Source organism: Clarias gariepinus, chromosome 27, assembly GCF_024256425.1.
Source record: "Clarias gariepinus isolate MV-2021 ecotype Netherlands chromosome 27, CGAR_prim_01v2, whole genome shotgun sequence".
NCBI lineage: Eukaryota > Metazoa > Chordata > Actinopteri > Siluriformes > Clariidae > Clarias > Clarias gariepinus.
In genome coordinates, this window is record NC_071126.1 from 14,734,422 (window position 1) to 14,752,094 (window position 17,673).

At 38.2% G+C, this 17,673-nt stretch overlaps 2 protein-coding genes across 3 annotated transcripts in view; one reads left to right on the plus strand and one right to left on the minus strand.

Annotated features, from left to right (window-relative positions):
• Nucleotides 1–337: 337 nt before the first annotated feature.
• On the plus strand, nt 338–11,202 carry ndufaf7 (NADH:ubiquinone oxidoreductase complex assembly factor 7). Its single transcript, XM_053488500.1, has 10 exons — nt 338–636; nt 797–957; nt 1,239–1,319; nt 2,588–2,698; nt 3,904–4,117; nt 4,600–4,658; nt 5,400–5,513; nt 8,973–9,116; nt 9,448–9,621; nt 10,329–11,202. Exons 1-10 carry the CDS (start codon nt 567–569, stop codon nt 10,554–10,556), a joined length of 1,356 nt encoding a protein of 451 aa, XP_053344475.1. The 5' UTR covers nt 338–566; the 3' UTR covers nt 10,557–11,202.
• Nucleotides 11,203–16,509: 5,307 nt separating this feature from the next.
• Nucleotides 16,510–17,673, minus strand: part of LOC128514999 (serine/threonine-protein kinase D3-like) — a 57,421-nt gene continuing 56,257 nt past the window's right edge. For both annotated transcript variants that reach the window (XM_053488962.1, XM_053488961.1), the window contains exon 19: nt 16,510–17,030. In XM_053488962.1, the coding sequence (XP_053344937.1) occupies nt 16,857–17,030 (174 nt within the window). In that variant the 3' untranslated portion in view covers nt 16,510–16,856. The remainder of the gene's footprint in view (nt 17,031–17,673) is intronic.

The window sequence follows — 17,673 nt, forward strand, 5'->3', positions numbered from 1 at the left end:
TATCTAGAAAGTAAAGAGTCATTTGAGAACGGTGTTCGAAAAGGCGCAGGTCCTGCAAGACCAAAAGCGGTAGCGCATTATTAAGTAAGCTTGTTAAAAAAACAAAATTATGTGTTTATATTATTATCATCAGATATTATTTAAAGAAATAAAGATGTTTTATTTAAACGCTCACACCAATAAAAACGTGATTAAATTAAGATAAGAGCGTTGTGTTTTTATGGAGTAATAGGACCTTTTTACGACAAGGGTCAAAGTAAAGACGTTTTCCAATACGTCTGGCGAATCAGGATCAAAGGAGTGCGCGTGCGTGTTAAAGTGGTTTTCTGCCATTCCTTTAACATGCTTGTTTGAACTTAAGTGTTATAAACAGTAATGGTATATGAAGGGAGTTATATGTGCGTTGTTTTCTGATTTGTAACTGTTTTTTTTTTTTTTTTTGCAAAATAATAGCAGAAGAACCATTAATGTTAATAAAAAAAAAGCTTTTAATGACTAAAGAGCTGTTAAGAGTAGTGCTGTTTATTCATCAGTAATACTGGGTGCTAAATATATTTAATGAAAAAATGGGGACAATTCAGAGGATGATCAAGATTAGCAGGACGTCAGTACGCTTTCTTGCTCCATCAGTAAATGGTAAGAGGGTTTTTATACCCATTATATCCCCTTATTACCCATTTACAACATGCAATTACTGCCATAACATTATTATTAGTAGTAGCAGTAGTAGTAGTTCTTGTAGGAGGACTAAAGTATATAATCTTGATCCGTCATATTAAAGTAAAATCTGTTCCAGCACAACAGACCTGGCCGCTGAGTCGAAGGTGTTCCAGCAACTCGTCAGACCAACATTGTCCTAAGCCCTCCATGTTGAGGCATCTGGCATCTAAAATAACAGCCACAGGTCCCATCACGGTGGCTGAGTACATGCGTGAAGTCCTCACTAACCCAGTCTCGGTAACCTGTCTACATTATATTAACTGTAGATGTGTTGCACATTTTCTTTATTCACAGGATTCTCTTGCATTTTAACTAAACCACAGGACTCTCGATCAGTCAGAAGACACTGGTTCATTTCATCCTGTCTTTTAATACCCCAGGTTCACTGCACATTAAAGTGATCGTTTCAATCGCTTATTGCTTCTGTAGTCACCTTGTCTTGGTTATTTTGTTGTAACATTTATACCATGTGGTGTTTTAATCCTTACATAACTACAGTCTGTGTAACTTCTCATTAGGGATATTATGTGAAGAATGACATGCTGGGAGCTGAAGGAGATTTTATCACGTCGCCAGAAATAAGCCAGATTTTTGGAGAGGTTTGTGATTTACAGTTTACATTCATGTCCTAGTCTGATGGTCTCAGAAATATAGTCATGAATGTTAGCGCTTCAGTTTGGACAAAAGAACATTTTGCACAGTTTTTGCTTTTCTCGGCAGATGTACTCAATCAGCCTTAATGCTTTCAGTAAGAGGAACAATACTTGCTTCGAAGTGCATTATGAAATAATCTAATTTTTTTATAATATATAATTTATATATCAAAGGGAACAAATGTATCATGCATGTAATGTTCCATCATCCATATAAGATTTCTGACACAGTTCCATATTCATATAGTATTTATGATGATGTCACATCTTTTGTTTGAGGATGTGTCCCAAACCAAATTAGCAAGTCTAGGTCACGTGACAGAAAAACTATACTGTATGTGTATCCTCATGCAGGCTGTGGCATTTTAAACCATGCTTTATTGGTACTCATGGACCCAAGGTGTGCCAAGAAAATATTCTCCACAGCATTACACCACCGCCACCATCCTAAACCGTTGATCCGAGGCCATGATTTCATGTTGTTGACGACAAATTCTGACTCTATCTGAATGTCACAGCAGAAATCATGACTCATCAGACCAGTCAACATTTTTCCAACCTTCTATTGTTCAAATTTGGTGAGCCCATGTCTATTGTAGCATCAGTTTACCGTTCTGAGCTGACAGGAGTGACACCTGGTGTGGTCTTCTTCTGCTTCAAGGTATGACATGTTGTGTGTTCAGAGATGCTCTTCGGGCATGCCACAGGTGTAACGATATGATCTTTCAGTTATTGTTGCTTTTTTTATCAGTCTGGCTGATAACGCAAAGTCTGGCTTTTACACTTGCCGCTTACTGGATAGTTTTGGAAACCCCAGTAGTTTAGCTATTTGGGAAACACTCCCGTTTGGCACCAACAACCATGCCATGTTCTAAGCCACTTAAATCACTTTTTTTCCCATTTTGATGCTTGGTTTAAACTTGAGCAGATCGTCTTGACCATGTCTACATACCTAAATGCATTGAGTTTCTGCCATCTGATTGGCTGATGAGATATTTGCAGTAACGAGCAGGTGAGCCTACCTAATAAAGTGGCCTATGTATACATAGGAAATATTTTGGGTGAGACAGACTTCCTTATTTATTATTTGGTAAATACATCCACTTCTGTGCCAAATTAAAGATAACACCAAACATGACTTTGATGACCACACAATGACTTTCTCTTACACTTTCTCTTTCTCTTTCTCTCTCTCTCTCTCTCTCTCTCTGTAGTTGCTCGGTATCTGGTGTGTGAGTGAGTGGATGGCTGCAGGGAAACCCAAAGCCTTTCAGCTTGTAGAACTCGGACCAGGCCGAGGCTCCCTGACCAGTGACATCCTGAGGGTAAAGCACTGCATGCTCTGTAGCCATCTTTATTTAACCTGAATATGTATCATGCTAAAAATGTGCTGAATAGAAAAGGCAATAAATTCCTGAAGAATCACATCTCCTTCTGTATTAACGTCCCCCTTTTCATTAAATACTAAACAGCAGCCAGTGTGAGTTCCATCAGCGTCAGGACTGGTAGTCATAGCATCCTATCCCAACGCCCCCTTGGTGCCCCTCGTTGTTGCACATCAACAGATTGTACTTCATTATTCATTCATTTTCCTGTAATAATATCTTCCATTCATTAACTACCAATATATTCTATATTATTCCATAATAATATATATATAATTATTGTGGTTTATTTCCTATTATATATTGTATATCTTTTTTTTATTTATTCTCTTCTGTGCTCTACATAGTGTTATTGCAACTAAAAACCTTCAGGTGTTACAATGTCCTTGGATGCTTTGGAATTTGCTGCTGGGATCCAAATCCATCCATCCATCCATTCATCCATCCATCCGTCCATCCATGCATCAGTAGAACAGTAGAGGGCATCACTGAGCAATTTGCTAATTTTCTTCACCCATGCATTGTTCTTTCATCTGCTTTTGATAAGGGTTTGCCACAGCACACCATCCAATCCACACATTTGACTTGGCACTGGTTTTTACGCCGGATGTCGTTTCTGACGCAAGACCACTTTTTAATCCAGGCTTGGGATCTGCACAAAGAATGCAGTAGCCTGGGAATCGACCCAAGGCTTTCCTCATGGCAGACAAGAACCTAATGACGAGCCTTTATTTAACAGATTAACAGATCAGGAGAACTGAGACTGGAGCCCAATTTCATTTCACACACTGCTTATTAAATCACACTTGAACGAATAAATGCAATACTTGTGACCTATAAACAATTCAAACAAATAAAGTATCTAATTTAAGGCATGAACCAATGAGAAACCTGTGCAGATGATCAGGCCAGTAATTAGAATGCTGAGTGGTTCGAACAGATGAGAGGGGAAATGAGGTTGCTGCTAAGGTCGTTGTATAAACAAGGAGTTAAAAAATGTTTAAAATGCCTTTTACACTGGGTTTGTCATGCATTGGCCTGTAATGTAATTTGACTTCCTCAGGATTATTCAGATCAGTTTTGTTTCAGCATTATTGGGTGTGTCTGTATGTGTGTGTGTGTGTATGTGTGTGTGTGTGGTGCAGGTCTTCAATCAGTTGCAGTCAGTTCTGTGTGGAGCATCAGTGTCCGTCCATCTGGTAGAAGTAAGCCCAAAGCTAAGCGAGGTCCAGGCTCACTGTCTGGTTGGAGACAACACTCAGGTGTGTGTGAGTGATGAAGAGTGTGTGTACCGCGCTGGGACCACACACACTGGAATTCCTGTCTCGTGGTACCGCAGGATAGAGGACATTCCCAGGGGTATGCACTCTGTGCTTTGTGTGTTGATATTCAAGTGTGTGTGCGTGTGTGTGTTTAAGTAAATGGGACGGTTAGGAGTTTAAAAAAATTCCCCCTGCACTGAGAAAGGAACTGAAAATGGAAGTGTACAATGTGGAAGTATAAGGGCAGCCAGTAAATCACAATGTTTTCATAAAAGTTTACTTTTTACTGCAGTTTGTCCTTAAAGAGACGAGACTGCATTTTTAAAAGCCATAAAGAACGAGACTAACATAAATCTTAAGGATGAGCAAGAAACTCTCAATGTATTGCACCAGAGTTTAAAAATTTATAAACTTTTCTAAAAAAAAAAAAAAAAAAGGTTTTAAAAGCGGTGTAGACGATGTCCCAGTTTGACTTGAACACCCCTCATAAAAATTGTCCGTTGTTTATAATCTTTGACTGACGCCATTATTTGGTTCTGTAACTAATAAAGTATTATTTGTTCTCGTTATCTCCAACAGGCTTCAGTATATTCTTGGCTCATGAGTTTTTCGATGCTCTGCCCATTCACAAGTTTCAGGTAAACATTATGCAGTGCGTGAGTCAACTTTGGAGGAATTGAGAAAAACTCGGGGTTTTGATTAGATATACAGTATCGGCATTTCTTCATCACTGCTTCGTTTTGCACAGATTGAGCCGATTTGATTTGATTTGATTTGATTCACAAAACTGCTGGTGATTTTGATTTGATTTTATGACGAGTCGGTTCGAGTTGTGCAGCTACTGGCCTTCTCAAATTAAACCCCTTATTTACATATCATTTACATACCTCTTATTTCTCCAGGTGCTGAGATACTAGGCAAATAAAAACGGAATCGTTCAGCAGGCTACAGTTATCTTAGTTCCAGGAAAGAAGTGAATCAGTGAAGACACTTTTAGAGAAGGAAATGATGGTACCTGCAGTATATTGTAGATTTGTCTTCTGCAGGTCTGATTTTATTATGATGTAGTCATTATACAGTACCAGACACAAGTTTGGATGTACATTCTAGACCAGTACTGGAGAATGCGAAGCTATGAAATAACACTTCTGGAATTATGTAATTAAGCAACAACAACAGTCAGGTGTCAGGAGGAGACGTTGATTTCAAGTCACCAGATTCAGAAATGACCAATTAACCTTAAATAGCATCTCAGATTAGAGCCGTTATGACGGCGTTACAGAGCAGAAGAAGCAGACATTATTACAGTAGTGTATATGATAATAGAAATGTGATTATCTTTTTTTATTATTTGCATGTGTTTTTTTTTTATAAAAAAGAGAACAGAGAAGGGTTGGAGAGAGGTGATGGTTGATATCGACCCTGAGAAACCCGATAAGCTCAGATTTGTGGTGTTTCCTGCTCCTACTCTCGCATCTGCAACACTCATACAAGTAAGCACGCAAACTTCAAAAAAAAAAACTTTGCCTTCATTTGATCTAATTTTGGTTTAAAGGGTCTATCGTCAAATCTTTTCTCACCATCCATATCCTGCCTTCTGATTATCTGAACATTTCCTGTTTAGCTGCACTTTGAGCGATCTACAGATGTTGCACATTCACCGTTAGTGTCTAAGTAAAAGGCTGGGTATAGAACATCAGCCTGTCAGTTCTGCTAAAATGTCCGAAATAAACAGATATTTTCTCATGGAATCAGACTATGGAACATCTGGCTTACATTTGAAGTACTTATTTAATTCATACATCAGAGAAGTGTTTGAGTTGGCAGTGTTTGTGTAGCCTGCCAGAGACTTACATCATGCGTGCATGCCTGCTTTAAAGTCATGCCTCGTGGGTTAACAACAGGAGTTTGCGTGCCAAATCTGACCTCATGCAGTACCGGTGCGCCTTCGATGTGGAATTCGCTCCCAGCTCTTTTCATTGTAAGGTTTAATTTAGGAGCTGGATGTATTGGCAATTGGTAAGCTGTACCGTGGCTTTGGGACATTCTGATTGGCAGCGAGGTATATGTGGTGTTCTCTAACAGAAGAGGTGCATCTCTAACAGAGAGTTCAAAATCCTATATTAAAAATAAGTCTAGTTGTAATCATAAAGTTAAAAACTAATGTAGAATTAAAAGGGCTGGCATTGCCGAACTATATGGAACAGAGGTGTGGACTCGAGTCATGTGACTTGGACTCGAGTCAGACTCGAGTCATGAATTTGATGACTTTAGACTCGACTTGACAAAATATAAAAAGACTTGCAACTCGACTTGGACTTTAACATAAATAACTCGGACTTTCACTTGGACTTGCGCCTATTGACTTGTAAAGACTTGCTACTTCAAATAAAAAGCCCAAAGATAAAAAGTATATTAACACGGACCGCTTTATCTCTGTTTATATGTCTGTGCGCGTGTGTGTGACAGAGCGCATGCGCGCATTCGGCACGACATCCAATCAAAGTACCGTAGATTCTTTTGATTCGACAGCGTCCAACACGTGACAACAACGTGAACGCGCCAGTTCGCGAAATGATACGGAAGGTAGCTTCGTTTTGCTATAAAAAATTGGCTATATGCGCAGACCACTGAGCTTCTACAGAACGCAGTAAAGGCAAAAAAGGAAATTGTTAGCGTTTTTTAATCCCCTGACGAACTCTAGCCATTAGGATGTGTTTCCCTTGTTATCTTGGACATATTTAGAATGATGAACCTCGGCTGAGTCACTTGTAGGCTGTAAACATGTCAGTACATGCGTTGTATTGTTTATATTTAATCACTGGTATACACTACCCATGATTTGCTGATTTCTTTCATATGCAGTTTGGGTTTATTCAAATAATGTGACCTAGTGAATTGACATCACACGGATAAAATGCTAATTATCTCGCATAATAATAATAATAATTATTATTATATATTTATTTATAATAATACTTATTATTATTAATATTATAATATATAATATAATAATAATAATTATTATTATTATTATTTTATATATGATAATTATTATTACTATTATTATTAATGTCTTGAGACTGTATCTGATGGGTCTCTATTTTGGCATTATGGTTTTGCTGAAAAGGCATATTTGATATGAAATATCAGACAAAATACTGACATGTTTACAGCCTACAAGTGACTCAGCCGAGGTTCATCATTCTAAATATGTCCAAGATAACAAGGGAAACACATCCTGTTGGCTAGAGTTTGTCAGGGACACTAACTGTCCTTTTTATTCTTTACCGCGCTCTGTAGAATCTCAGTGGTCCACACATAACCCTTCGCGGGCGAGCCTTCTCCTAAATGCGAGTTCCCTGTGGCCTTTTCACGGGGGTGGGGCTAAAAAAACGCATCCTGATGGGGGAACCAACTTCGACACAGCACCGGATTGTTTGTATGAGGTAGCCTACGTGAGTGTATCACACAAGGTAGGGAGCAAAGTTCTTTAATGTTATGTGAAGAAAACAACGTTATTGTTTGTATGAAGTAGCCTACTTCATTGAGAATATGTGCTACCATTTTACATTGCTACTAGCATTTACTAATGTGTATTTTTATGTATCTGAGCAATGTTCTTTCATAAAAAAAAGGTTTGTTTAATAAATACAGATCTTACAACCATACATAATCTGTATACATTTTATTTTTCTGCAAAAAAGACTTGAAAAGACTCGAAAGTCAAACCGTAGGACTTTGGACTTGACTTGAGACTTGTTGGCTTTGACTTGGGACTTGACTCGGGACTTGCCTGTCTTGACTCGGGACTCGACTTGGGACTTGAGGGCAATGAATTGAGACTTACTTGTGACTTGCCAAACAATGACTTTGTCCCACCTCTGATATGGAATATCATTTGAGATTCAAATCTGGATAAATATTGGCGTATTAAAAGTAACAATTAAACCTGGGTTCAGATAGAGGTTGATCTTACTGCCACCTTTGAGCCAATAAAAGTGCGTGTGAAATTAGGTGTAAATATTAATCTTGTTTTGGTGCATTCCAGAGAAATGTGAGCTAACGCCTAGAAACTTTTACATATTTCTTAACATAAGCAGTACATATAGGGGAAAAAAACTATTATGTGGGAATAATGTCTATGTAAGAATATTATTAAAATAGGCGATTTATAAGGCAGACAATTTAGGATCTTTACAAGAGGTTAAAAACGATTTTGGGCTAAAACACGAGGGAATTTTGGCAGTATTTTCAAATTATTAGCTGTATAAAGAGTCTTAAAGAAAACAGAGTACAAATTATTATAATGTTATCACAAACAGCTCAGAAAAAGTGCCTGCGAACACTTAGGGAGCATCTGGAAAAGAGATCTTACAATCATACGAGAAGATGAATGTGAAAGTATAGTAACAGGGGCAGGATGCTCAGTTGAAGATAAACTTTCACAATGGGAATTACAGATGATGGAGGTGTGAAAAGGAAGTGGGGACGCTTTCTCCCTTTAATATGAGACTGTTGATGTGTTTCTCCATTTTGGAAGCAGGGAATAAAAATTTAAAGCTAAACTTATTTGCCCAAATTGGTTGTCATACAAATTTTTGATATTTTGATATTCAATATTTGTAAATTGCAATCTACTAGACAGCTAGACTCCATACACACACTTACATATTAATTACATATAGCAGTGATTGTGTAACCAGTCTGGGGTTGAAAATGGAAAACTAGGATGAAAAATTCCAACTTTTACACAAATTTCCGTGCATTCAACATGCTTCACATTCAGGAGTTGTGAAAAAATGGTTGCTAGGCAACAGAGGTGACGTAGTCTATATGCTAGCTAATGTAGAACAATTTAGCTAGCTCTTACCCAGACATAAAATCTTAGAGTCTTAATGTCCTTAACCTTTCTTCACGTCATGCCTTTATGTTTTTTCATCTTTCCTCAGGCGGACGAGCAGCGGGAGCACGTGGAGGTTTGTGCAGAAGGCGGAGTCATCGTCCAGAAGATGGCCAGTCGGGTCTCTGAGGACGGGGGTGCAGCACTGATCGCAGACTACGGGCACGACGGAACGAAGACAGACACGTTTAGAGTGAGCGTCCTGTTAATGAGTAGTCCTTTCAGTTGGGCCTGTGGTTCAGCTTAGGTCATATCCACCCGTTGCCCTTTCAGGGGTCAAATGTCCTTGGGTGTTATCGATGAGCCTAATTCAATCCATCTGCCTTGCTGACGAGCAGACAAAGGCTGTGTGTGTGTATTTCTGTAGAAGTAGTTCATGTGCATAGATTATACAAAATTCATACATTTTACCTAATGCAATCTGCCCTCAAGCACTAACATGATGCAGTTTTTTTGTTTTTCTTTTTCTAAAAGATGCCAAAAATTCCTTGTGATCATAACCAAATACTCCCCCCCCATTGAAGGGTTTCAAGGGACACAAACTCCATAATGTACTCGAGGCCCCGGGCAGCGCTGACCTGACTGCAGACGTTGACTTTAATTATCTGAGGAAGATGGCTGGAGACGCAGTGGTCTGCCTGGGACCCGTCACACAAAGAGCCTTTCTCAAGAACATGGGCATCGACACACGCCTTCAGGTCAGGATGAACTGTCACACAGACAACACACTCCGTATTGGAATGTTTTATACTTTAATGATGTCACGAACTATTAAGACTGGTGTTCAAGTCAAAGCGGGACTTGTCATAAACTTTTTCATGAATTAAGGAATAAAAAATGGTCGCCATTTACAGAATACTTTAATCACAGTACGATGTTAAAACATTCTAATGTAAACAAAACATTTTAAAGTAACCTTAAATAAAGCTGTATGTATGTGGATAACAATCCCGGCCAAGGTGGTTTAAAGCCCAGTGTAGTCGCTCTCGTGAACACTTATGGAGTGGAAACCCTGATCCTTGAAAGTTAATGCATAAACTTCGCCAAAGTGTGGACGAGACGCATCTGTCTGTAGGAACTGTCCAGACATAAAGAATAATATAAAAGATTATTCAATCAAATAGAACTCCATTTTATATTTAGCCATTAAGAAGAGTTACTTCAGTAAGTTCACCCTGGAAATTCCATTTAACTTCATTACTTATAACACATACTTTTTTTTAATGTTTGTCCCATTTTCCAATATATTGTTTAGGCTAAAGCATCCCAAATACCTAATACGCTAATTATTTCACAGCACTGTAAAGTATATGTGACCAACAGTCATGTGACCATTCTTTCTTTCTTTTTCTTAAAGTTTTTAAATGGGGTTTTATAAAAACATGACCTCTGTGGTCCCTCTCAGATCCTGCTGAGAAGCTGCAATGACTCTCCCACCCGAGCTCAGCTCGTCCACAGCTACAGCCTGCTGACTGATCCGGATAAGATGGGAACCAGGTTCCAGTTCTTCTCGATGCTGCATCCCAGTCGGCTCGCTCAGCCGGAGGAAGAGAAAGGAGTCATGATGGAAAGAAGAAGGAAGGGCACGGCACCGCTCCCTGTTGCTGGATTCAGTGAGCTCGGACTGAACTGAGAGCCAACTCAAAGCCTTAAGTATTTTGCTAAGTAAAAGCAAAAGACAAAAGGTGAACTATCTGATCATCCACTGTGGGTGAGAAGCTTGGATAAGATAACTGAGCACCTGACATACTGGCGATAAAGGCGGTAGCTTTGTATAATGCCATTTTTTTCTCTTTTAAAAGTTTAGATGTTAACCCTGTATAGTACATAGCCTGGTCAGAGCTCATGGTTAATGTTATATGCTTGTTTTTTTCTTAAAATGTAGTTTGTTGTATAAAATCCTGACTTGTTTCATGCATTGTGTCCATGTTGAGCAGAGTCCTGTGTCTAGACTGTCTCATCAGAATATGCCTTCATGGTGCAATCTAATTTAGCTGCCGACCAGTTTTTCTAAATTAAATCATGTTTTATGGAGGCCTTTAAGCACTTTCTGCATCACTAAACACTGAATCACTAAAAGCTTATGGCAAAGCATTGAGATTGAGAGCACTGCACTAATGTGGCGGGGATAGAGTGAATCAAAAGCAAGGCTGTGGCTGTCATCAAATACTGTAGCCACGAATACCGGAGTGAACTCTTCTGCTCTTCTGTTTCGTCCATCAGCGTGATGAAAAAGTGGAATCAGAAAGTCATCCAATCCAGGCAACTCCCCCCCCCCCCCCCCCTTTTCTTAAAGTTTATTTAAGACTACATGTAAAAATGATAAGTTCTGAGATGATCATAATGGTTAAATAGTTTGGATGTGACCTGCCTGCTTGCTTGCAACCTCTGCTTTTTGTGAAGGAAAGATCAAAACTTTTTATAGCGAATGTAGACTACGTACTGTACCTACGATGGACAGAAATAAAAAGTTACTGTGTGGTTAAAGTGCATGAAAAGCCAGAAAATGAAGCCGAATGTGGTGCATACGACATTACAAATTAAAATGTAATTTCGTGATGTTTTCTGTACATTTTGTTTTTAAATGTGAGAATATTGGTATAAAAGTTAATAGAAAATTCAAAGTCTATTAAAATCTTACGTTAAACAACATCATATGATGCATTTATGGCACGATTTTAGCTATACCGCTACAGAAATCTAGAAATAAAGATTCATCGTTAGTGCACACACGAGGGGTGTTCAAGTCAAACCGGGACTTTTGAGTGTGCTAAAATAATACAGGTGAATAAAAGGTTTATTTTTCTCTCTCTCTTTCTACATTGTGTGTGTATATATATATATATATATATATATATATATATATTATCTGATTTCTTTTTTTTTTTTTGCATGTTTGTCACACTTTAATGTTTCAGATCATCAAACACATTAAAATATTAGTCAAAGATAACACAAGTAAACACATCCTGCAGTTTTTGAATAAAGGTTTTTATTATTAACGGAAAACTAAATCCAAAACTACATGGCCCTGTGTGAAAAAGTGTTTGCCTCCCAAACCTAATAACTGGTTGGGCCACCCATAGCAGCAACAACTGCAATCAAGCGTTTTCGATAACTTGCAATGAGTCTGTTACAGCGCTGTGGAGGAACTTCAGCCCACTCATCTTTGCAGAACTGTCGTAATTCAGCCACATTAGAGAGTTTTCGAGCATCAACCGCCTTTTTAAGGTCATGCCACAGCATCTCAATTGGATTCAGGTCAGGACTTTGTGAATATATTCTCTATATTCTTGACACGAATGCATTTATCCCGGCATTTTCCTACAGCGGTGCTCGGATATCATTAAAGTGGAACGTTTTCTCAGTACGCCAGAGCCATTATCAGACTGCCTTCTTTGCGTCTGAAACGCTGACCTCCCAGGAACTCCTTTGATGGCCCAAACATGTTGAAATCATTTAGAATGAGATCAGGACTCTACAGGGGATTTTTGCCAATCTAACTTCCAGCTAAACTCAAGTGGTGTTTGTCAGTGTGTACAGTTCCCACAGATGGATGTGTCTGTTCTATCTTTATACTATATATTATATTATAAGCATTTTTATAAATGTATGCTTTTTTGCAGGGATGTATTAAAACGTTGTGTTAATACATGTACATAGTAAATACTATACTTATATATAATATATTATACTATAATGTCCCATAAACATCTACACACAAAAAAAACAGTAAATCTTCATAGCTGAAATGTCCACTTAATCCTGAAATTATGGATAATGGTAAAATAGCCAAGCTTTTGCCAGGTCATGTGATCAGCGAAATAACGGCAGTGGATGAGAAATGGGTGTCCCCGGCTCCCTCTGCCTTAATGTGGAGCCACCACATCTGGTAATCATTGAGTTGGAGTGGAGTGGAAGGGGAGTACAGACTCTCTCTTACACACACACACACACTACATGTTGGATTATGTTCTGACAGGAATGGCAAACACCCATGTGCCTCAAGCAACAGTAGCATTTAAAAGATATGGTTACAAATCAGCTGTCAATACAGAAAACACAAGAATAAATATATGTATTTATATGTAAACCATCTTGCGGTAGAAACCAGCTCTAGATCTGTCTTGCATTTCCTTAATTTGAGACCAGTAAATGATTCTGGTGCCCTAAAGTGGAATCAGCCTTTACCTGACACACATGCATACACTGTACTATGATTACAGCAGGCGATATTCAGTGGGTTCATTTCATAACCGCTGTCCGCTTTGTTCATTTACTTCGAAGCCCATCAGGAGCATCATGAAGTAACCACAGAGCCATGATGCTCTCTACTGCAGAGGCAAGTTCACTTTAAAAGAGCTCAGGCGGCGTCATACTGGACTGTTTAAGTCTCATTTACACTCTGTTAGCACCTCATTGCTTTAACGTCTGAACTGTGTGTATAAAGACAAGAATGATCGCTGGTGTGTTTAATCACAAAATGTAAAATATTCTAAAGTTAGAAATGTCTGCGTGATCCTTCTGTCTGCCGTGTAGTTCATTCAAACCGTCCGTGATTTTTTTTTTTTCTGGCGAGAATTTGGCTTCACGTTTAACTAAAAAAGACTGCTGTCCTTTCTACATCGCCTGTTATTGTGGTAATGATATCTGATTGAAAATAAATGCAACTTTTAAGAAACCCTGGCATACACACCATGACTCTAAAACATGATAGCGGGTATCTGATCAGTACGTGCATTTACCCTGAATCCAATGACGATTTAATACAGACAAAACATGGGGTTGGTGCTAAAAAGTGTCTCGTAAATTTTATGAATTTTCAGATAGGATCGTATAAGACCATTTTTCATAATACTTAATGCTTCTTCTCCTGGTCCATGCTTCGTGTTTTTTGTAAATACTGTAAGCATACACATTTATATTTTTATCAACGAAAAAGAAACACATTCGCTAAATACAATTTAATGCCCTTTTATGTAGTGTCCGTAACTAGTTTGAATTCAAATCTGAAAATCTACAAATGATCTTACTGTTCATTCAGATGAAACTTGGCCAATTTAGATTTCATGTGAAAAGACCTAAACCTGAAAAAAGTGTATAATTTGAAAATGCTAAATTGTTAAGATATTGCAACATGAATGTGACATGGTTACAGACACTATGTTTTTTTTGTTTTTAAACTTTTACAAAAATTAGAATTTAAGCAACATAGCAGCTTACACCAATTTTACTATCTATACTCATGAAAAATATGAATAATTAGCATTTTAAATTATTATTGTTTAAAGCGAGACAGTATAACGCTGAAAAATGGCCCAAAACATCCCATTTCCATTAACCACTTACACTTAGGTACGACAAAGTTGTACAGAAGAAAGATTTTATTAGATATGTGAACTTTAAAAATATACAAAACAATGACTGCCGCCAGTCCAGTGGCAACATGGACTAACAAAGATTCTCAGGATCATGTCATTAATGTTCCATGCTATAAAAATATGGCGTTCTTTGTTAAGTCCACACTTCATCTCTCCCCAGCATATCACATAAGCTTGACCTATGAAAATATAGGATTCTCCCAAACTTTCTCATCCCCCCCCAGTGAATTATCCAAGGCATATTAAGGATACCTGGTCTCCTGTGATTCCCTGTGAATTTTGCATCAGCAAATGATTTTCTATTTTATTCACAAAATACAAAGATAAAAAAACAGCATTAAATTCCCATAATTTAAAGCATTTAGAGATTTACTGAAATCTCGCTAATTGAAAAAAAAAGAATTAAATACTCAAAAAGATGACATCACAATTTTGCCTTGACTGCATGGTTTGGAGTTGATGTTTGCTTCTTTACCCCTATACTAGAGCCACAAAATTAATGTCGCTGACATGTTTTTAAAGAAATGTTTGCAGCAGATATTCTTATGTGGGTTCTGACACACTAAGACAACAAGAAATGAACGAAAGCACATTGCAGAGATTAAATATGTAGCAGCAGTCAAATTTCTTTTTCATCACATAGCACATGATGTCACATCGGATAAGCGGTCTGGCTTTATTTGAAGGTAGGCTTAAAGGTTAAAATTAAATTCAATCAAATGATATAGTTCACATTTATTGGGTTTACTATTTTTTATGGAAGAAAGAAAATATTCGCAAAGTTTTATATTTAACAAAAAATCTGTCACTGAGCCAACTGGTTTAAGGGCAAACTCTAAACAAAGGGTGCTAGCTGACCGATGGATGATTTGGTGTAAAAGTAGATATTTTATATAGTTTTTAATTATTTATGGCCAAAAAAACTATTACATCATGCCCATTACATCATTCTATTCCTCATAATTAACATTACTTCAAACAACACAATACTCCAAACAACAAGTTGACTAAAAAAAAAATAATCAGAACCCTGATTATAAAAAAATAACTTTTTTTAACAGAATTTATTAAGAAAATATTGTATTAAATTTAGGGTAACTTTTAATTTGCCAAATCTGCAACATCAGAGCCACAATTTTTCTTACAGATTTGAGAAACAGAAAATTTTAAATGCAGAAGCTGGGGGAAAGTCCTGCTTAACCTCCATTCATATTGTTGAATTAAAAAAACCTTCAGAAAACCTGAAGTTGTCCCAACACTGGTGTGTCTTTCTGTTATAGATGACTATTTAAAATTCAAAAGTGTCAATTTCAAATTCTGTATTGAAATAATAAAATAAAAAATTAAAGATAAAAAAATCACAAACATTTCAGAGCATCTCAGAGAATCTAAATTTATAGTGAGGCTGGTGTAAGGAACAGTGTAAAAAGGCAAAAGTTTCAGTCTGTGAGAGTTAGCAACATTTTAGAAATTATGCAATAAAAACAAAATTAAAATAAAAACACCAAGGAAAAAAAAAACAGCCATGATTTTTGTCCCACAAATTCTCAGTATTTATGACTTTTTAGCTCATGCACCATCTGATATCATTTCAAAGCAATAGTGTTTAAAGTGGCCGATTCTCAGGCTAATCATCATCATCTGCTTACTCCTTCATAGCTTTTATTCCTGAAATGCCAGCCACAGACTGCAATCTTGGAACTTGGTCTTGACACACAGTGTATTCCAGGAGACATCTTAACTTAACAAGCCAGAAAAACGTTCACATTTGTAACAATAAGAAACACTTAATCCATAGAATTCGGTTTAAAGACTTGAGATGAATCGGCTACTTATAAACTCATATCTTCAGCTCCATCTCGGACAGACGTCTCTAGAAGTTTCCAGAAATGAGGGTCAATTTTTGCAATGCCTTCATTATTCACATTCTCCTCACCAAAAAGTCCAACTGCATAAACAGGCTTTACGTTCCAGTTTTGAATCACTTCATTTGCAAAAAAAAAAAAACTTAAGACTTAAGCTGTATTAAAATATTATGGTGTAAATGCCTAAATACTCCAAACTGTGTGAGTCAAAAAAGTAGAAAAATATCGCTTTCGGAGGCTACAGAGTTCCCACGTCCACCAGTTATGTTTTTCGATCCCACCCCACCTTCATAGTGCCTGAGGTGGGTGAAATGGCAGTGCAATTGGTTCTTACGGTTCATTTAAAAAACACGCTGGATTGCTGAAAAGGCAGTGAGTGAAAAGACAGAGCGGGTGCAAACGGCAAGTCATGTCTCTGGAATGTTATGATTTAAGGACAACCTGAAACCATGCGCCATGTCCTTGTACACGGAGCCAGAGTCACTCTTCACGAATGCTGTGTTACTAATCACTGCTGGTCCACTCTAAGTGTGCTTCAGGCAAATCATGTACACTCCCTCTACTTAATGCTGCCAGTCTACACTTGGCAAGATGAGCAGATTCACCAATAGGATAGGTTTTAAAAAAAAGAGCTGAACCTCTGAAGTTCGGAAGAAAGTGTACTGTAGCAAGTGTACACCCTGGCCTCTAGGGGTCCTCCTCCATGTCCTCCAAGTTAGGAGCCATGATGAAGTGCTTGGGATAGGGAAGGCTTCTGTCGTCTGCGTATTCCTCCCAGCGTGCGTCGTCGCTCTCATGGGTGATGTAGCGCTCGCCTCGTCGCGTCTCGAACTCCCGCAGATCCAACCACGTCTGATAGTCCTGTCAGGAGAGCAGTAAAGTGATATACTTCACTCAATCAACTTTGCATTACAAAAGAGTGACACAATGGCTTCGTGGTTAGCACTGTCGCCTTGCACCACCAGGGTCCCGGTTCCATACCCAGCCAGGTTCGATTCCCGTCTCTGTGTGCATGGAGTTTGCATGTTCTGCCCATGCTTGGTGGGTTTTCTCTGCGAAAACCTCCAGGAATTTTTCACTCTGGTTTCCTCCCATTGTTTAAAGGCTCGCAGATTAGGATAATTGGCCAAATTGCCCATAGTGTGTAAATGAGTGTGTGTATATGTGAATGAATTAGCACCCTGTTCAGGTGTACACCGCCTCTTGCCCCAAGTCTCCTGGGATAGGCTCCAGGCCCCCTGTGACCATGTACACCTGATAAAGTGGTATAGACGATGATGGTGATGATAAATTTGGAAAAGTTACAGATGTTGGGACAAAATGAGTATTGCATTGTTTTTGAAAGTTAGTCATTTAAATACTCATTCATTTTATATGCTACTTATACTGAGACACAGGAGGCCTGGAGCCTTGTCCAAGGGTCTCAGGGCATAAAACGGGGTACAACCTAGATGGGGTGCCAATTCGGAGTGGCAAATTTGGACTATGGGAGGAAAGCAGAATA